This window comes from Rhamphochromis sp. 'chilingali', assembly GCF_963969265.1.
Source record: "Rhamphochromis sp. 'chilingali' genome assembly, chromosome: 17".
In the NCBI taxonomy this organism is placed as follows: domain Eukaryota; kingdom Metazoa; phylum Chordata; class Actinopteri; order Cichliformes; family Cichlidae; genus Rhamphochromis; species Rhamphochromis sp. 'chilingali'.
The window spans coordinates 8634777-8657115 of record NC_137944.1 but is presented as its reverse complement, the minus strand read 5'-3'; the positions used below and the strand labels follow the sequence as shown (position 1 = coordinate 8657115).

At 39.3% G+C, this 22339-nt stretch overlaps 1 protein-coding gene across 3 annotated transcripts in view; it reads left to right on the top strand.

Annotated features, from left to right (window-relative positions):
* The window catches only part of trappc9 (trafficking protein particle complex subunit 9), a 242605-nt gene that overhangs the window by 52461 nt on the left and 167805 nt on the right, over positions 1-22339 (top strand). For all 3 annotated transcript variants that reach the window (XM_080863780.1, XM_080863781.1, XM_080863782.1), the window contains 3 exons: positions 6467-6593; positions 6775-6907; positions 10270-10433. In XM_080863780.1, the coding sequence (XP_080719906.1) occupies positions 6467-6593; positions 6775-6907; positions 10270-10433 (424 nt within the window). The remainder of the gene's footprint in view (positions 1-6466; positions 6594-6774; positions 6908-10269; positions 10434-22339) is intronic.

Here is a 22339-nt window from a genome sequence, read left to right as displayed (position 1 = left end):
AGCTATTTGAAGACATTTCACCTTTCATCCAAGAGGCTTCTTCAGTTCATTCTTTAAAAACTTTAAAGTTAGAGATCATTAACATTTGGTGGCTGAACTACAACATTTCTTGTTGCCCCCAGTTTTATATAATCTTTCACAGTAAATGCAAAGTTGTGTGCATTTGTAAAAAAAAAAAAACATATGAAAAAAAAAAGATTACTTTGTCTTTCTGCTGATTCCAGGAGGAATCCATATTCAAATATCTGGAAAGACAGCATCACTCTGGAATATGAGAAAACATTATACACATTTATGTTATCATCCAACAGATGATTCTTAAACCCTCAAACCTCCTCAGTGAAGTATAATGATGGTATATCAAAGATAAACTGAAAGAACAAAGGAGGAAAAAAAAGTCACAGTTTCAGTCAGAATTTGTGGGTTAAATTGTGTGCTTAGAGTCAAACAAGCACAATAATTTTAATAGCATGAGTGTTTTTGTAGACACTAAGTACTATGTATTGTGTTTGAACTGACCACTCAGTGTTCACTTTATGGTGTGCTATTGTGCGTTGGTTATTTTGTAGTGCTGTTTGAAATCTGAACTGTATATTTCATCCACTGTATACTGCAGTGCAATACCAAATCATCATGTGCCAAGAAGCCTAGTTGTTATTATATATTTATGTCATGAACCAAGCAGCCAGGAACAGACACAAATGTAATCTTTGAAAAAATGGGTTTTATTATACCCCAAAAATGACAAGATGATTGCAAAAATTCAAAATAACAAAAATAAACTTTTTAAGAACCAAGTGGTCCCATAAAAGAGGTTAACTTAACAGAACGCTACTCAAAAGTCACTTAACAAAAACATAACAAACTGACCTGCCCAAATGAGAAACAGCTCCAGTTATATAGCAAATGAACAAACCACTATATACACCAAAGGTGAAAACTAGAGAGATAACAGCTAACCATCATTCAAGAAGAACCCCATTCCCCCTACATGATCACAATAGATGGTTCAGTCCATTTTATTGGCTTCTGCATTTAAACCAGCTCCACCCTCAGCCTCCACTTTCAGCCAAACCAGGAAGGACTGGAGCAGAGATCAGGTAACTCAGAAAGAGCAGAAATATAATTAATATAACATATACCTATATAAAATAACAAACAATGCAAAGCAAAGTCTATGCCACCATTTGGACTATAGCCTAGTGCTGTCATGCATTACAGGTAAACTCAAAATATCAAATTAGTTAACTTATGATCACAGAAGCTTTAGAGCATAATGTAAACATAAGACAAAAAGATCAAATGAGTATTATCTAAGTATTTCAATTGTGTGGTTGCATGCAGCCATCACAATTTATATCGTGGTCCCTGTTAGTGGGTGGGATATATTCAAGTTAAACTAAAACTTTTGTCCTCAGAGGGTTGTGTTGAATGCAGAAAAAATGGGCAGTGGTCAGTGTCTATCAAAAGTGGTCCAAGAAAGAAACAGAGGTAAACCAGACACAGATCATGGGCAGCAAATGCAAATGCACATGGGGAGCGAAGGCAGGCCCATGTACTCCGAGCCAACAGACGAGCTGCTGTAGCTTTAGCTAAGCAGCACACTATGAGACAAACTGCACATAAACAGTTTGTGTGTTTGGTTATGTTTGTTGAGCTCAGAAACTCTGCATTTGAAATTACCTGCCGCAAACTACTGTTGCATAATGATACCTGGCTAAATTCATCGTTTAACACTGTTTAGTTTTCGGTTTATTTATAGAAGTGTCAAAAATGTCTTGTAAGTGCTTATTTTACTTTTTCAATAAATGGTTAAGCAGCTGTGTTGAGCCATTAGGTCTAACATGAAATATTAGGTAAACACAGTTGTTACTAATCATATTAATTAGGGTTCTGCATTAATGTGATTGGTAACACCTGTGTTTACCTACCCTATAATGTCAAAAACCTGTGCAAAGCCCAAGGGAAGAGGTTTAAGATGCTACTATGCCAGTATGTTGTAAGGTGAATTTGTCACACAGACAAGGTCAGATATGCCACCATCTCCTCCCCACCTACAGGTAAACTGATCAGTTCACAGATGGAGACTGAAGCTTTCACATCTCCATGGCAGCTGGGAACCTTAGGTGGTGTTGTAGAGTCACGCTGGTAGACAGACAGAATGACGTAAGCTGCCAAGAGCGCCCCTGTAACCCAGACAAAGTGACTGCCGGTACACTAGAACAACCATTTATCCACTGTACAAAACCAGCTCTCTGAAACACACAAACACACAGGGTCACTTTTCCTTCTTCTCTCATCAAGGTGACCCTTTAGTTTGGCAAGGCAGCCTCTCCTTCTGAGTCACCACACGACTTCAGCGCTAACACACAGCTTTGCTTTGTGCTTTATCGATTTTCCGTTAAAGTGGTGCTTTTTACTACAACCGTCAGCTTTTCATTTTCAGAGGGGTCACCATCAGATGCTTCTTTCATACTTTCAACAAACAAGTTGGGGTATCTGTTTGCTTTCTGTTAAAATGACTCTTTGATTTTTATTTCCTCTTTCATTTACTCAGGTCAGCCCAGATAGTTATAATAAATATGGACTAATCATTTTCTTCAGGAAAAAAAAAGCAAATTTAATAGAAATGTCTGCTGTCTGGCTTTTGTTATAAAACGTTTGTTGTTGCCAAAGTAATCACAAATAATATTCATGCTATAGTGACATGAGACAAATCAAAGGGATAAGTGCATTCTGTTAGTAAAACTCAAACAGTGCTGCTCACTTTGCTTCACCTGGTTTCTTATTGTTAATGAAACAAGCTAATGAACCTTTTAAAGGCAGAAAACAGATCAGCTGTTTCGAGTAGCTTTTCACTGATGCTTCTGCTATTAAAAAAAGCTTGTAATGTCATGAAGTGAAAGCAGTAAGCGCTTAAATCACAGCGGTGGCACCTCAGAGCCTCAGCTCTTAGGCAGCCTTCTCTCTAGTGAGGTAGTGTCTGCTTTTAGGGATTGATGCAGTCATTACGTCACCTCAGTCTGCCTTGTTAAACAAGGCTGAGTGTACTGGGAATGTAAATAGTTACTCGAGGGGACATGATTAAGCATTTATAAGAAAACTTGAAAGCCACAGATTTACTGACTAGAATTGAAACTTAGAGGATTTTTTTTCTTCCACTCCAGCCAAGTGGGCACAAGCTGGGATTTTTCCCTTCAGACTCCTACAGACAGTTAATTTCACATCCTGTTGTGATCAACACCAGGTAGTACAGGCTGCTGAGATTGCTAATAAGTGCCAAAAAGTTACGTGATTTGTTTGGCTTGTTTGCTAGCAAAATTATTCCAACAGAAATTTAATTTGATAAAAAAAATAATAAAAGTGGGGAAACAAATTAAGGGTTCTTCACAATCACAAGATCTTTAAAAACATGTAAAATTGAAAATGAAATGGGAATAATTTGAAAGGATTTTCTTTGTTTTCAAGAAAACATCATGAACTAATTCAGATCAGACATGTTTTCCAATGCATTAAGGATAAAGACAGAATATTCTTCTAATCCTGACAGCAGTATTGATGGGGTATGTCGCCATCGAGACATTTGATCAAAGAAATTTGAGTCACAGATCCATTACTTCATAGTGTTACCAAATGAGATAAGAACTTATCCTAAACGTTGGCATATTACTGTGTTACACCAGCCAAAACTTGAAAAACATCTTAATGCAGTAGAATAAATAAAATATCACAAAACAAAATACCTTGGAAGGTTTTACAAAATGTTATAAAAAGTCTTGAGGTGGTAAAACGTTTCTGTATCTGTCCTTGTGGAAGCGGAGCTCAAACAGAAGTGTTCGGCTGGATGCCCAGTATGCGGTACAGACTGGTAAGGGGTCAGAATCCAACAATTATCCATAGCCATTCATCACAGTCATTTGAACGACCTCTGTATCAGCTGATGGTGTAATTCAAAAAGTGTGTTGCTCCAAATCAAAGAAGTCACTTGGTTGAGTGACGAAACGTTTCTTCCCCACATTCTTCTTATTGCTTAGATCAATGTCTGTCCCCCAGAACAGTCATGAAGTTACTGTCTTTACTGTGGCAGTAAGTGTGTAGTAGGTTTTTCAGTGAATCTCTCAAATAAGGATTTTAGTATCTAGCCTGATTTAATTGATGTTCCATGATACATGTATTCTTTTTCTAGTGCAATTACATTTAGTACCTGGTGGTAGATGTCACTATGGACTACAATGTTGAGTGATGACTCATTTTTAGTGTTTTTCAAGTCATTTCAGTTCATTTCAGGTCAACAATATAGCAAGAAATCACAATGACAGCTGCATAAAGGTGCTTTATATTTTAAGGTAAAGACCCTGCAGTATAGGGGAGAAAAACCAACAATCAGTGGAGCCCCTTTGTGCAAACACTTTGCGATGGTGGGCAGGAAAAACTCCCCTTCATAGGAATAATTCTCTAGCAGAACCAGGCTCAGAGAGATGCATTTGGTGTGAGAGGTTCGGGGTTTGGGGAAAGAGAAAACAACCAATGATAGCATAAGGAGACAGAACGAAACACTAATGATATGCTGCAGCATATACACTGATCAGGTATAATATTATGACAACCTGACTAATATTGTATCGGTCCCTTTTTTGCTGCCTAAACAGCCCTGACCTGTTGAGGACTCTGCTAGACTCCTGAAGCAGTGCTGAAGGTGTAATGTGGTATCTGACACCAAGATATTAACTTTAGATCCTTTAAGTCCTGCAAGTTATGAGATGGGGGCACCATGCAGCAGACTTGTTTGTCCAGCACATCCCACAGATTCTGGATTGGAATGAGACACAGAGAATTTGGAGATCAACGCCTAAAACCCATTGTTGTGCTCCTCAGATGATTTATGAACAGTTTTTGTTTTGTGGTAGGGCGCATTATCCTGCTAAAAACACACCACTGTCATCAGTTTCCATGAAAGGGTGTGAATGGTCTGCAACGATACTTGGGTAGATGGTACGTGGCAGTTTGGGTGGTGGATGGAGATCAGCATGGGCACCCTGACCGGTCTGCAGCTGTGCAACAAACTCTGATGCTCTGTGTATTCTGACTCCTTTCTATCAGAGTCAACAAACTTTTTCAGCAGTTTCAGCTACAGCAGCTCATCAGTTAGATTGGACCACTGAGGTCAATCAGCCTTCGCTGTGCATCAGCGAGGCTTGCCTGCCCATGACCCTGTCACTGGTTCACCACTGTTTCTTTCTTGTCCTCTAGGACCCAGAAGTAAGCCTGCAGCCTGAAAGTGATATGCGTTTTTGGACAATATGAATACTATACTTAAAAAGTCTTTAAGATTTGATTGAGCCTGATGTTTTTGAAGACTTTGAATGTGAGGAGAAGGATTTTAAACTCAGTTTTGGATTTAATTGGGTCAGTGGAGAGAAGCTAATGTGGGGAAAATATGGTCTCTCTTCCTAGTCCTTGATGGTACTCCCACTGTAGTGAGTGGAGAGATTTAGAACAGCCTCATAATGAATTACAATGGACCAGTTCGGAAGTGATGAATTCATGAAGTGGTTTCTCAGCATCATTCTGAGACAGAATTGATCTAATTTTAAAAGTAGTGAGATGTTTTGCGAGAGAGATTTTCAATTTTTTTAATGCCTGTTTTCAATGTCTGTTTTTTTAATATGTTTTTTTTGGGACTTTTCAATTTCTTTCTTTCACATATAAGATCCAATTAATTTCTACAAGATTTTCACCTTTTATAAGGTCTTAATGTTAACGTTACCTTCAGCAATTTATCATAATTTATTTTTTGACCTGTCACACTTCAAAATAATCATTTTGATATCTATGGCTTAGCTGTAGGTGTAATAAACCAGAAATATTATCTGAGCTATTCTTCACATCACCAACATCTTACAGTTGATTTCAATTTAGTTCAGACACTTTGATTTAACGGTTCAAAGTTACCCTTTGGACGGCCAGTGCAAGATTTTGTAATGCATAAAAAACACTTGAACAGAATCTGCTGCTCTCTATAATATCTGGATTTGGCCAGCTGAATTTGAAACCTTTTTGATCCCCCTTCCTTCTGTGTTGTCATCAGTAGGACTTATTTTCATTCACCTCTCAGGCATACATGGCTCAAATGGTCATTTCCCGCAGAGAATGATTTTCTTCCATGGAAATGGCCATCTCATTCCGCCAGAAATTTAATCTTCAGGACATCGTGGATAGATTAAGATGATGGATCATTTGAAATGTTTTGAGAGATACTTCACACGGAATTGGTGTTGGAAAATTGATCTGCTGCACCTCACTCTGCTTTTTCAAAAGGAAAACAAATGAGGAACCGTGTTGGGCCAAAAGATGAGAGACTGGTTTTGCAGTCAGTTTTCCTTGGTTTTGGCACAGTGGCTTTTGCTGATTGTGATTTCTGCATTACATCTTGGTCATTCCTACTCCTCTTGTGTGTTGCATTCAGGGTTTGCTGACCTCTGGAGTAGAATTTGAATCTCTGCCTGCAGCGCTGTCTCTGCCTGCCGAGTCTGGCCTGTACCCTGTTACTCTGGTTGGCGTCCCACGTACAGCCGGGAACATTACTGTCAACGGTCAGTGTGGCTGAAAAGATTTTTTCATTACTTGGATTGTTGCACATAATAATTAGCTGGAAAGATTAGCTTGTGTTTTTGCACACACTTTTGAGTCAGACTCCTTTTTAAAGGTCAGTGGTTCACCATTCCACTCCAGTAATTTCATCCACTAAAGATTCTATTTTCTATTTGAACCCAGGTTACCACACGTCAGTGTTTGGTGTAACCAGTGATTGCCTGCTGGATGGCCTGCCTGGTGTGAAGACTAGCGGCTGTTTAGTGGAGGTCATTCCCGCTCTTCCTCGCCTCCAGCTCCAGACGTCACTGCCACGGTCAGGAACTCTCTGCACGCTGTCTTTGCTATGACACTAATTGTTCACTAACAGTCAGTGTAGAAAAGATCTGACTGTGTTGCTATGCTGATAATGTCACAGGTCTCAGTAGGCCAGGGGTAAACACTGGGTAAGCCTTGCTTTGCCAAATTGGGTGACGAAAGGTTTATATGTGGTTCACAACACCTGTTTAACAAAGATAACACTTCAACACTAATTACATTAGCTGGCAGCCAAATTAGCTAGACTGGGTTACATATATTTAATACAACATTTTGATGCCCACAGCAAAAGGCTAAAGTATTTCATAACTACCGTATTTCCCGGACTACAAAGCGCACCTAAATATTAGCCGCACAAGCTAAAATCAGGGGAAAATCCTGTTTTGTACATACATTAGCCGCACCTGACCAAAAGCCGCAGGTGTTTCAATGTTGACTTATCATATGTAAGAGAATATGCACAAAGGGAATTGTCAGGAAAGAGATGGCTGTTTGGAGACATCACTTTTATTAATATTTTGAAAAACAAGTTATGGGTACATATTTGCACATGTAGTACATAACAGTAGCCTACAGCACACCAGAAAAATAGATTCGGACTACCTTTTAGGCTCAGGTGCAGTGACACAGCTTTAACAAGAAGAAAAGTCAGTCATTCACCACCATCTTTATCTTCTTCCTGCGCACTAAAACCACCAAAGTCCTCTTCTCCAGTGTCGGATACAAACAGGCTCAGGATGGCTTCGTCATCCACTCTTCTTCTCTCCTTCGTTGTCACTTTCAAAACCAAAGAAATCCTCATTGTCAGTGTCAGAGTCGAACACCCTCAGAAGGGCCGTGGCGGTGTCCTCCTCTCCATCATGCAGCAGTCCAGCCCTTCAAAATCCGTTGGTGATCGTGGATGTTTTCACACTTTTCCACGCTGTCAGAATCCACCGGTGGAGTTGGGCATAACTTGCTTTTTGGGCATAACTTGCAAGTTTATCGCCGCTCATCATCCACGCCTCCCGCTGAATGCGTAGCGCTACTTTGAAGTTTGTTTTTCGCGCTACTTCGTACGGCACTACGTTGCCTGGCGGACGGACATGTGACTAACATACCACTCTTGAACCCCGATCCTTCCGCCAGGCAACGTAGTGCCGTACAACAGCGGAACACACAAAACAAATCGTCTTACGATATGACAAAAATCATGGACAATCCATAGAAAAGCCGCACCTGACTAAAAGCCGCAGGGTTCAAAGCTTGTGCAAAAAGTAGCGGCTTATAGCCCGACATTTACGGTACTTGGTAAATTATTTAACCACTGAAAATCATGTTATGCTTTGTGGTTTCTCTCTACTAGCGTTGGCCTTTTGGCCTCATTTTTATCTTTAGTAAAGTAAATTGAAGTGTTAGACTGCGTCAACAGACAAGAACATTTTCCCATAAAAACATAGGAAGGGCAAAGAGTCTTGCTTTGTTCATCCATGATTGATGTGAACACCCTCAAACACCTTTAAAGCTTAAAGTCAGCACTTTAGCTTTATGGTCATTGTTTCATTGCACATCCATTGTGCTGAGGTACAGAGCCAAAACAATGACAAATGTGCGACTGTTGTACAACTCACGGACTCCTCTCTACTCATAGTTTTTACGCCCAAAAGTAAGAAAAGTTAACATTTTGAGTAGTGTGTTTTTGGCCAACGTGATGCAGTTTGCCCTCGAGTGCATGTGCAGGTTTCAGGTTTACACCATTATGTAAAAGTTGCCTGTGTTAGTATTTGTGTTTATTTCATGAAATGTTTGTGTTCAAGTATAGCTATGAAAAAGGGATCGCTTTGTGGCTGAGTGGTCTTAAGGTCATACCAATTACAAACCAAAGTTATATCATAGCAAGCATATTGGGATCCTGTGGTGAGAACAGAAACACTTCAAAGAAATCAACAGTGTAAAGCTTATTTTAAACCCAGGTCATGAACCACATTATAGCCCAAGATTGTGTGTTATTTGAGAAATGAAAGTAGAAGTCACGTGGTAAGATTTCTACCAGTAAATAGCAGGTAATGCACGCCGTCTGGACTTTTGTAAATCATTCTGACAGGAAAGCTGCTTTAAAATTCACTATTTAGGTCATGCCTGTGTAAGTACAGCACTCATCAGCTTTTGATGTGGAAAATCTTTTTATTCTCTAATGCTGGAATATAGTTCGTGTGTCTACTCGAACAGAAGTGTAATATTTGGCTCTAGTGTGTGGTGTTCTCACAGGATGCACAGGTAGACCTTGAGTTTTGACTTCAAAGCTCTGAGAGTCTCTACAGGGTGCCTCACAGACTTTTTTTGCCTACAGCACTAAACGGCAGTATCTAAGGCTCCACTTTTCACATTTATACCATTTGAATTCTAAACATTAACTCAAAATTTGTAGTTTTAATATTTTAGAACATTGAAATTCTAGTTTGGAGACTGAATCTTTTGCTGGCATGCCCCATGTCATTAAAAATAATATTTCTGAGTCCAAATGTGGCAGGAGCGGGTTAGTGTTGTTGCCTGCAAGACGGTCCTGAGTTCAGTTCCCACCATCTGGCCTCAGGGTCTTTCTGTGTGGGGTTTGCATGTTCTCCCCAGGTGCTTTGGCCTCCTCCCACTACAGACATGTATTTAGTGGGGTTAGGTGATAATTCTAAATTGCCCACAGGTATGAATGCGACTGCAAATAGTTGTCTGTCCCTGTGTTAGCCAGGGTGTACCCCTCCTGCCCTAAGGCAGCTGGAATAGGCTCCAGCCCCCCCCCCCGTGACCCTGAATTGGATACGCAGAAGAGAATGGATGGATGCTCATTCAGTGCAAATGAATGGTGAAGCATCACTGAAAAGGCTCCAAGTTAATCTTACAGCTTCAATAAAATGATCGGTGTGGTTGTTCTCAGACATGCTACAATAAAGTTTAAAGTTCAGGCTTCCATGAAAATGAAGATTTATGAGGTTTAGAAAGGTCAGATGTTGGCTGTAAGTTAGCTAGTTAATTTGACATCTAAAGATCATATACCATTTCCAGCAAGATAGAGCACTGCTTTAACTTTGGTTGTAAATTAAGATGTAAAGCTAAATAGCAGCAGTGTTTGAAAGCTTAGTGAAATAGGACAGGTTGAAATAATTATCTATGTCGTGGCTAGCTGCTAGGCTAACATAATATATGAGGAGACACACACACCTTCATCTATCCTGAGAAGCAGCACCTTAAACTCTCTTTTGAATAAAATGGGGGGGTGGCTCAAGACTTCTACATACCACATGATGCATATATGATTGTATTTCAAGGCTATTCACCTAATCTGTGATTAGTTATAATGGCCATGTGTTTCTCTGAACCTACCTACAGGTCAGCCTACACACCTCACCCCATGTCCAAAGAAGAGCTGTCTAGCTCCGTGTCTGTCCAGCTGTTCAACGGAGAGACGCAGCAGTTGACCATCACCTTAGAGAACATTGGATCTGAGGACATAGAGACTTTGGAGCTCACTTCTAAGATTGTCAGCACCAAAGGTAAGCACCCTCAGCAAGATGAGCCAAGTCTGTTTATTATACCTTTTTGTTCAATTTTCTAGCTCTCGATTTAGATTTACAACCGAAATTGTGAAAGTTCAAAACACAGTAGGATTGCAGAAGAAAATGTGGATTGAAAAAAAATGTGCTAAAACAATCAGAGTGCATTGAGTGTCTTATCTGTGTTGTAGTTGCAATAAGCTTTGATGGACTTTACTGTCCACTTAGTTTTTGCTCCAGCCTCTTGCAGCCTGCTTGTCCACAGTGCTGCAGGGGTCGCTACCTTGTTGTATGTGCATGGGGACCTTTCATGCTCTTGTGGCTTTCCAGTCTGTGTTCTGTCTCTTTGTTCAACACCTGCTCAGGCCGTCTGATCTCTGCAGTCCCCCTCACTCTGTTTCTCTGTCACTCGCTGGCTTTTGTTCTCCTTTAATTGTCTGTGTGGAAAAAGGAGGCAATTTATTTATTCTTTTGAAAAACAAAGTTGTCTGGCATTTACTCCAGTTTGCACAGTGTTGAAGTAACTTTTATTTTACTTAACTGTCGATGGTATATTTTAGTATCTGTGCAGCTGCAAATGTAAAGTCTCCTGCTGTTACTTTTTTGTTTAAATCAGAGTGGAACCAGCTGTCATTAACTCTACAATGGGTGTCCTTTAAACAGCTTTGCTTTAACATTGTCAAGCTTTTGCTTTAGTAAGTCACCTGTTAAGGTGCCTGGGTCGTCGACCCAGTGTTTCGTGTTTTTGGTTCTTTGATTTTGTTTGTTTCTTTATATTCTAGATTTCTTTGTCTTACGGGTTATTGGATTATTTTAATTGTAGGTTCTCTGTGTGGGTTTTGTTTGTTTGTCTTCTGGTTTTCTGTCTGTGATCCATAGTTGCTGTCTCCCATGTCTGCTGTATCCCCATGTCAAGTCTGTGTCTCTGTGTTATGTTTCCTGTTTTACTTTGAAGCTCCATGTCTTATGTTAATCTGTCTGGTTTTGCTTCCTTTGTCTCGTTAGTAGGTCTGGGTATCGTCACTGATTTCTAGAATCGATTCGATCCACGATTTGATTCGATTCAATTCGATTTGAATCTGGGAAATTTTGCCTCAGTCAGAAATATTATAATTCAGATCAATACATTTACATATTTTTGTATCTATAAAAAGGAAGCTGACACTTTCCAGACTTTATCAAAGGTGTGAGCGTCACAGCAGATGCTTTTGTGTCAAAGTAGCTGAAGATAAAACACAGAAAAACATGAAGGTGATTTTCCTGGCCTGGGGTTTTACAAAAATATTCTGCAGTAGATCACAAACGAAAGAAAACCATTAATCAACTTATGAACATTACCTCTGAAGTTACAGCGGTTTTATCAGAGACACGACTAAGCGTTTTGCATTTTGTACAATTTTAAAAAGTTTAAATTTGTTCAGTATTGAACGGCAGAAGTTAGGTTTTCTTTTCGGAAGTAAGTAAAAGGAAAAAAAAAAAAAAACATCGGCCGACAGCGCTGTAAATAACTGTAGTCTTGTGCGTAACAAGCAAGCGAATAATGCAGAAAACAGATTTCGGGGATAGACGGGAAACTGTTCTTGAAGTACAGAGAGAGAGAGAGAGAGAGAGCTGTGCATGAAGTGTGATTTAATTGGTGGAAGCAAAACAGCAAAAGTCAGAGGGAGTCCATGACGATGTTTATGTGAAGCGTAGTTTGGATCTTCGTTTGCTGCTCGTTCGGTCAATATTGTTTGGAGAGAGATAAAACTAACAGATTTAGAATCAGCGCAAAAAGGGTGTGAACACAAAGTGCGGACCCGCCGAAACATCAGAATCAGCGAGCTGTCTGCTTTCAGCCCCGACCGTGTCCGTGCCGTCGGGTGAGAAAGGCGACATCTCACTGATTCTGATCTGCGGGTCTGCGCTTTGTGTTTACGTCTTTGTGCAGAAGCCGTGTACCTGCTCTCATTTAAAAGCGAGTCATCAGTGATTTTTGTTATTCTTTCAGCAAGAAAGAATATATGCTAGCTGTTAAAGTTGGATAAACCTGTAGTAAACAAAATGTGAAAATAAATCAAAACATGTTTAGTATTTTAGATTCTTCAAAATAGCCCCCCTTTGAGATTTCCTTTGTTGCACACTATTGGTATTCTCTTAATGAGCTTCATGAGGTAGTCACCTGAAATGGTTTTCCAACAGTCTTGGAGTTCCCACAGATGTTGAGCACTTGTTGATCACCTCCTCCATGCACGGCGGGGACCATGCACGCAGTCTCCTGAACAGTTGATGTAGAGATGTGTCTGAACTGGAACTCTGTGTGGCATCTATTTGGGCTCTGATCCGAGGTGCCGTTAATGTGAGATTTCCTTGACTTTCAGTGCTTAAAGTCGTTTCTCTTTACTTAGCTGATTGGTTTTTGCCATAATATGAATTCTAACAGTTGTTAAATAGGGCTGCCAGCTGTGTATCAACCTGACTTCTGCACAACACACCTGATGGTCCCAAACCCATTTAGAAAGCAATAAATTGCACAAAGCAAAGGGTGGCTACTTTGAGGAATCTAAAATGCAAGACATATTTAGAGTTATTCATCCAATTTTTTCTTTGCTACATAATTCCAGAGATTTTGCTTTATGTTATCCGATGTCTTCAGTATATAGCTACAATGTAGAAAGTAGCAAAAATAAAGAAAAAACATTAAATGAGAAGGTCCAAACTTTTGACTGGTAATGTGTGTATATATATATATACTGTGTGTGCGTGTTTGTTCTAAGCTATACAAGTTCAAAATCTGACTCAAAATTCCATCTCCAGGTGACAGTGTTCGGAAAGTTTTCTCTGTAGTAAACAAAACATGAAAGCCAGTGTGTGTCCTGAGAATTTGGTGGTGCAGTGGCTACCACTGTTCAGGTCCGCGGGTTGGCTGGGTCCTTTCTGTGGCTTTGGTGCGTCCTCCCACAATACAAAGGCAGGCTTTTTTTGTTAACTGGTGATTCTAAATGTGGCACATTGGTTTAGAAAACACCTTGGTACGTAGTGAAATGCTTATCACATATTATTGTAAAGTAACTGCCATTAAGTCTAAATACTGGCAAATTTTTATTGGACAAAACGTAAAAATAATGACGCCGGTTATTGTGGGTTATTTCCAAGTGCTTCGTTTTCTGACACTGAACCACTGCATTAGCATTAATAGCTGGAAGCATTCCAGTTTATGAGAAACCAGTGTCACTTGACCATATTTAAAATCATTATTGATTTCTTTACTCGGAGCTGTCTCCACTGGTAAAATGCTACTCCAGTTATTCTTGCTGTAAACTATTTTAATTTATAACGAGTACCCTAAATTATTCAACACTACCAAGAGCAAAACTTATCATAGCTTTTAAAATATTGCTTCTATTACTCTCTCCTGTGTCGCTATGTAAATTCAATTTTACATTTTTCTTTTTTCAGATGCAGACAGAAGTCTGTTGACATTTTCACTTGTTAATTCTGACAAAAACACCTTTCTTCCCCACATACTAAAGTAGATCCTGCCAAGAAAATACCTTTGTATATCCTCAGTTTAGCCTCAGAAATACAGACATTTAAAATGAAGGAAAGATTTCTTGAAGCTTTTTTTTTATTTTTATAAAACACTCTGACTCCCTGTGGTATCAGTGGGAGTTTAATCACGCAGCGATGAGTGAAGGAGGAGAAGCTGGGAGCAGTTTCCTTTTATCTGAAACTGATCTGACTTTTCTGAAATGGCTTCAAAATTCTGTGATGACAGGCTCCATGCCTCCTCTGCCCAAGGGTTAACACTCATGCGGTCAGTCTAGTCTGACTTTTCTTGGTCTTTCACATATGTTGAAGACTCTATTGTGTAGAGATGGCACAAGCCTTTGGTGTCCAGTCCTGATGTAGAATTTATAACTCAGCGACAGCAGGATGAGAGAGGTGCTGCGCTTTACTCTTGCCTTCTATATAAAAGCGCTGCCCAGTTTTTGATTTAAGATAGATAGTAATTTGCTGGTCAATGGTAAATGGTACAAGACTTACAAGATTTGAACACAGTAATCCACTGATGTCTACCTCTTAGAAGCTTGTTGCATCTCACACATCCAAGCTCCCTGCTGGCTGGACTCCAAGGAACAACGTAGTCTCTCTAGTTAACAAAGCATTCTCTTTGAAATAAAACTGTGGTACCGTTTTGTTTGTTTTATGCTGCAAATATAGCGTTGCCTCCCAGGGAATGTTATTTTCAGAGTTGGATGAAGAAGTGATAAATATTCTGGGTCCAAATTTGAAACATCCAGTGCCTCAATAATATCAAAGACACAGATGAAATATCATTACTCTACCCAAGGATTTGAGCAGTATCATTAAATCCGACAACCAGTCTTTTTTTTTTTTTAATGTGCTGAGTGTTATTATCTTATACAATTCTTCAGAGCTACAGTGTTTAAGACCTTATGTGAAAAAGGTCCAACTATAAAAAAGGTTTTTGTTTTAAGTACTTAAACTTCTTAATTGTCCAAAGAAGATACAGCAGAAAGCTCTTCTCCTCCTTTGTTGTTCAAATTCCTTGTGAAAGAAATCTTCTGTTCTTCTTTTGTTTTTAAGTCTTTGCTGTTTTATCTTTATCCAGCCCTTTCAAGTCCTTCCTCTTCTTTGAATGCTTATCTTCTCCAGTTTCAGTTCTTCTTATTCCTCTGATTCAAACTGATTCTCTTTTTCTTTTCCTTTAAATTTTTGTCTGCTAAGGACCAGTATTCGTAGTCAGACCAACAACAGTAGCACTTATCCATTGAGCCCCCCTGAAAGTGTAGTTATGGTATAACTTATTTAGTGCTTTTAGGTCATCATTAGTCACAAGTGCCTTTTTCCTGTCTTCTTTTTTTTCTTTTCCTGTTTTATTCTCTGATTCTCAACAATAGGACTTATAAATCTTTCTGACACATCAGTATCCCCAATTTTTAGAGTCAATATCAGTGAACCATCAAAATGCACATGAAAGCAGGGCTTTTTTTGTTACCATCTGGAAATAAAAGTTTCTTTCTAGGCATCCTTTTTAAATGCATTAAAGATATGGTCACTTTAATTCACAGATATGGTCGCTTTGTTTAATACTGGCTGTGATCAACACATTACTCTTAACGCTGGAAATAGGGCTGTGCATCAAATCTCAATCTGAGTTGCTAATGCACTCACACTCTGTACATTAAAAGGCAAGCTACCATCCAATTTCCGCTGCCTACCGTGGTCCAGGTCACAGGGGCAGCAGTCTAACCAGAGATGCCCAGACCTCCCTCTCTGCAGTTATCTCCACCTCTTCTCGGTGGACACTGAGGCATTCCTAAGCGACCTCACGGACATCTCTTCAGCATGTCCTGGGTCTGCTCTGGTCCCACGGGCTAAGACTGTTAGATACGCCTCACCTATGAGGCGCCCAGGAGGCATCATCGTCTGATGCCTGAACTGCCTCTACTTTAGTCTTGAACTGGGTCTCAAACTTGAAGATTTTTCACCACAGCTGCTTGTTATTCTGCTGCCAACCACTCCAGTGCAAGCCGTAGGTGATGGCTTGGTAGACTAACAGAACCACGTCATCTGCAAGAAGCAGAGACAAAATCCTGAGACCACCGTACTTGACGATCTCCACGTGGCTCGAACACTTGAGCAACACTTGAACAGATGATAAAGAACTGGTGAAGTCAACACCCTTCAGGAATGAGTTTAACTTGTTTTGAGAAATGTGAACCAAGTATTTTGGATGCATTCCAGCACATTCTCCAAGTCCACAAAATACCAACATACTGGTTGGGCAAACTTCCACACACCTCAAGCCATCATGCTCCGTGGAGTAGACAGCAGTGGACCCAAATGCAGACAAACGAAACATGGAAATGGAACTTGATTTTAACAAAAAGTGTGCCTTTTATTCGGGCCAAAAACACAACGTTAACCAAACATGAAATCCAACTAAATGAGAAACTAATCACAAAAACCTAAACTGGGAAAACTAATAATATGCCCCATCACACCTTCAGATCGCCAAAGGCATTCTGACCCAGTAGAACAGTGGAGTTCCTAGGTGCACATAATATTACATTGTTGTTTGACTTCTCCTGGTTAGACATTTCTTTCATGCTAACTTTCCAGCTAACTTTTGTATGTTTTATTTCTGCTTTGTAACATCTACTGTACGCAACAAGTTCCAGGTAATATACATCATAATTGCATGAAGCCCTCTCATTCTTTGATCTAATTGTGACACAATGACCACAATCCAGATTGCATTCCTATTTCCATGGGTGCAGTGTTGCAGGCTTTGTTACAGTACAAAGAAAGAAACCCTGTAACCAATAAAGTATCACATCTGAGCTGTGAGACCTTTGAAGGCCATTTTAATGTCAGATCGGCTTCCGTCTGTAGTGTGTCACAGGACATCTTTTAAAAAAAAATTCAATTTAGTTTTGCTTTGCTCCTCAAGGCTGTCTGTGATGATACTGCCTGTTGAAACGGTTTAAATGGTCTTATTGAATAATGCACTCAGGATGCACTGTTACTAGGAACAATTTTTGAATAGAAGTTACAAACAGGAAACATTTTTACAGTAGTAGTAGTTTAATTTGGATATTTTTCCAGTGTTCTGCTTTAGGTCTGTGGTAGTTGGTGCATTTGAAGTGAGTACTACTGAGTCTAGAAGCACTATTGAGTTTTTATGGATTTTCTTTCTACCAATCTACACAGTATTATAGTATTGTATTGATTGTTCTTAGAGCTGCAATAGCTGAGAAGGGAGAGAGGTGGTACAAAAATGACTCAAATGCATGAATTCATTTGATCTGCTTTGGTCAAATTGTAATAAACTTCTGTTTGCTCAGATAAGTTTCATCTTTTGTTTGAACGAGTGTTTTCTGAAGCCTATCGTGGCTAAGAGTGAGTTGAGACTGTCTAAAGTCCAAGTGAAATTAAACATTTGCTATGCTCATTCATCTTTGGAGTAATAATAAAATACCGAATACTGTTTTTGTACAGCCGTGAACTCTTGTATAAACCAGATGCATCAGCATTGTGCCATAGGCAGGAGGTCACGCTGACAAGCAGCCTGTCAGCTGCGGCCAGTCAACCACAGACACTGAAAGGAAAAGAAACTGTGCACTAAGCAACAAGAGGATTTGGGCAGAGCAACAAAGAGATGTCGTCTTTGTGTCTCAAGTTTGTCAGAGTCACTGAATCTAATCTGTTTTGGAACATACAGTAGATGCCTTGATAAATAATGTATTCCTACATTCTTAGAAAATAAAGTACATTACGTTACAAATTTAGCCTTTAAAAAAGGTCCAAACTTGAGATCAAGGATTTTATATATTTTTATTACGAGTTATACATACACTTGTAAAATGGACTGGTGTTTCAATAGCACTGCTCTAGTGTTAAAAACGGCTCAAAGCTGTATCTGTTTTTACATCTGAACCTGCAAATGCAGCCAACTTAGGCAGTGCTGATTCCTGCATTACTTATGTGCTTCTCATTTAACCCAAACAAATAAGGAAACGGGAAGGCTTTAAAAACGAATTATCAAATTTTATTTTTTAAATATTTTGTGAAATTTAAATTCTCGCCTCATATTGCATCTTTAAATCTTGAATAAGTTGCGTAAAAATTAGTAGATATATACATCTATCTATCTATAGCCAAAAAAGGTACACTTGGTCATCTTAAGGTGTAATAATTAACTCAAGTGGCACATTTGTGTAGATTGTAGGGACAGAAGCTCTGAATTAAGATGTTGAGTTTATATTTGCGGGTAATGTTACATTTGGAATGCTGTACTTGTAGGTAGTTGTTCAAATTTTATTCTAGATGTAGATGATTTTCATGTATTGGAGTAGAGAGAATTCATATATTGAATAACAAGCTCCCGCTGTTATTTGATGAAGCCTTTTGTTAAAGCTTTCTAGTCAGAAAATGACTGTTAGGCCAAAACAAACATGCTGCCTCAGAGGAAGAACAGCCTGGTGGGCTGCATGATACAACCTTACCCCCTAATTGGATTGCAGTGCAGTTGATCATCCACTTCTTTTCTGTGTAACTTCATCTTCTTTGTTGCTGTCACTTGTGAAACCCCTGCAGCTTCAAGTAGTGTGGCTTAAATAAGGCAAGCCCTAGAAGAAATGACCACATTTTAGCGACTATGTATTTTTAGTCTGGTTGGGTAAGATTTCTACTAATGTCCCACTATTTAATAATGAGGAATTGTACACTTCAACTTGTATTATTTAACAGTTTAGCAGTCAACTCAGATGTTTTCACATGTAATTTATTTGCATCCTTGTTTTTAAATGTGCAGTGTGTAAAATCTCAGATGGTAGAATCCTGAGAAATCTCTGCATACAAATTTAATGTGACGATGGACTGTAAAGGACAGGGAACTGGTCTCCCTTCTTCCCCAGTCACTGTAAGTGGTTTAACCCTTTAGTCTTCTAGTCAGGGATCCTTAAGCAACGTGCAGAACTCCAGATTGCCCTGATGCATATGTTGCAGAAAAAGTAAGAGTAATAAGCTGTGAGAATGTTTGCTGAGAAAAAGCTGGAAAAGAGGTATGAAAAATATGTTTCTTTAGCATCCTCTTTGGTATCACCACAAAGTCCAAAATCTAGCTTCTGTGAAGGTCCTGTTGCTGTGAAAAATAGAATATACAGATTTGGGGATAGCTTATCCTGACATCCAGGCAGGGGGAGGCCTTGCTTATATGTGCAAGACACTCAGAAACCACATAGAAGTAATATACTAGCATAGATGCTGCTGGTCTGGTCCCTGAACCCTTCAGGAGCTGAAATTCTTTCCTAAACTGGGAAAATTTTGGCTGTTAAAACTACAACTTTTGATCCTCTCAGTTCCCAAACACTTACTGTGTGGATTGTAAAAATAAGAGATGATGCAACACATGCTGCTTTCTCAGAGAAAGACTTTACGTACAGATAGTTCAGCAAAAAACTTGCACATTTCATTTACTGTACATGTTATCATTGAGTAATTTTAAGAATCCAAAAAAGTGTGCAAACAAGGACGCTCGGGTGACAGACAATGTAGAATAGAGGGGCAGAGTCCAAATTGGCTTTCTTCTTTTTTTCTGCGATGCAGTGAAGAGATGATGCTTTTTGCAGTGTGTATAACTGACACTGCAGCCTTACCCCATCTTCTTTTATACCAAAATACTGTTTTGTTTTATATATTTTGTTATCTAGGCTTTCAGAAAGCTTCAGCTACAGTTTCTGTAGTTACGCAACAGTTTTCAAAAAAACTTTTGTTTTTCCCCCCATCAGCCGATTAAAACAAATGGGTTTACCCCCAGATTTACAAACCTTAGGCTCTGGAACAGAAAATCTCCTCTGTGATTCCTAAACATGGTCTGGAGACTAAAGCAGGAACAATGGATATCATAATGCAGAGAATGTCTTCAAGAAAGTCAACAAGCGCTCACTTTAAACATAAACTTGTCATAAACAGAAATGACTCTTGAAGCATCAAAACATTTTTTGAGCATCTTTATTTTACCTTGTTCTCTTGGAGTGCCGGGACCCTTTTTGATAACTATTGTAAACAGATCATTACATCATTCTGCTGCTGTCTATGTTAGAGGCGATCACCTTATAAAAAGGGTTTGGGTTCCTTTAAAATGTGCATGTCAGGGTTGGGTAGAGGTGCCTTTCATATCAGATCATAGCAAAACATTTTGATTGTGAGAAAACGTAACTCTAAATAACTGACCACTTTGATAATTGTACCCTCTCCGTGTGTCTGTATAAGGAAAACAGGTGCAGATGGAAATATATGCAAGCAATAAGTGTATAGTTTTATACATGTCTGCAAAACATCATGGTGTCTGTACACCGATCAGGCATAAAACTACGAACACATGCCTAATATTGTGTTGTTCCTGCTTTTGCTCCCAAAACAGGAAAAGTGAGATCAACTTTTTCAGCACTTACAGTAGCTCATCTGTTAGATCGGACCATACAGACCAGCCTTCAATACCCACATGCATCAGTGAGCCTTTGCCACTTACAACTCTGTCACTGGTTCATTACTGGTCCTTTCTTAAAACACCTAGTGACCACAGCAGACCAGGACCACCCTACGAGAGCTGCTGTGACCCAGTCCTCTAGCAACACAACTTGGGCTTTTTCAAACTTGATCAATCCTTACGCTTCTAACACATTAACTTTGATGATAAAATACACTCGTATAAGGATTGTGATTTACCTCTTATTAGAAAAGAACATCTTTAGTTAGTATGTTGTTCAAATCCATTTGAAAAACAAAACAACCATCAAGTAAGCATCAGTATCGCCAACCGGTGCTGCTAATGATGTTAATGTTAACTGTTTTTTTTCTTTACATTTGAAACACAGTTTTTGCAGTAATGGGTATAAAACCTCAAAGATGATCAATGATTTACAGCACTCATGTTAAAGCTGTGTGTTAGTTTTAGATGAGTTGAAGCAGACATCTTAAAAAGAATTGGCTGGCAAAAATTTCACAAAACATTCTTCCGCTTGACTTAAAGTTGGTGTAAATTCGGATTGAGCTGGAGTAAAAATGGAGCAATAAAAACCAAAACATGTTGTTTTGGTGGCGGATGGAAGCATTCAATGTGTTTTTTTTCCTGGATTGAACAGACAGCATCATTCATCACAATCATGAAAGTAGGTGCCATGTTTTCACCATCTTTAGCATTCATTTAAGGTTACGTTGTCTCTTAACATAATTTTCTTTGAGCTTTTTCTTCTTCAGCGACTTAACGAGGCCCACCTGGAAGAATTAACGGCACCAGCTGTTCAGCGGAAAATGTGTTGATTTGCATGTTTTCTTTGCTAATTTTTTTTGTGCTACATTTAGATGGAAAACTAATCACTACTTTAACATTGCACACTAAGATTGAGTGAGAATGTGTCAGGTGCACAAATTCTCATTGCATATTTTGTGTCTGGCCTCCTGTGGAGTTGAGTGTCGTCAGGTTTCATGCATTGATAAACTTGTGGTACTTCATATTTTTCTCCCTAGGCGTTGTTCAGTCATACATATACTCAGCATTATGATATCACGCCTGGGCTGCATGTCTGATCCAGTCTGGGGACAGAGGCTGTGGTAGTGTAGCACCATGTGGACAAAACTAGTCTTTCCTGATCATCGTGTTACTTGTTCCCACCTGTGCCTCCTTTGTCATAAACTGGTAGTGGCTTTAGACAGGCCACAGCTGAGAGAGCCTCGCTCTCCATTCTCTCTGGGAGCTGAATGAATAAAAGATGAGCACAGTCACAATAGGAAGACATCTGTGGCAAAACAAACAAAACATTACTCTTTCTGCCGCAGCGCGCACACAGCCATCTTGGAATATGAGACCGCGCCATTTTCCCAGAAATAAATATATATTCATACGACTGTATAGATAACAAAGGTAGCAATTTATTGTATTAGTTTTAAATAAGCATAGACATAAACTGAATCGTTTCTTAATAGCAGAAAATAAACTGGTGTCAGACCTTTCGTTCATCACTGTAACTTCATTGCTGCGCTTTAGATATAAACCTCGCTTCAGTCGTCTTTCAGAAACACTTCTGTACAAATTCATGTCTCACGAGGATGAAATACTTTTGTCTGCACAGCCCGTAACATGAAAGGTAAACGGGATTATTAATGCTCCAGTGACTGTGTTACCATGAGCAGACTGTCGGCTGCCTCTGCGTTTCTTTGTCATTTGACTCCATCAGGATGACTCCCTTCGGAGTACTAGGGGCACCTAACACATGTTCTGGTTTTGATGGGGCCAGTGCAGCTAATCACAGTCACTCAAGACAATGCTTGCAAGAATTATTATTTTTATTATTATTATTCTTTTTAAAACAGAAGCTGCGTCAAACTATACAGAG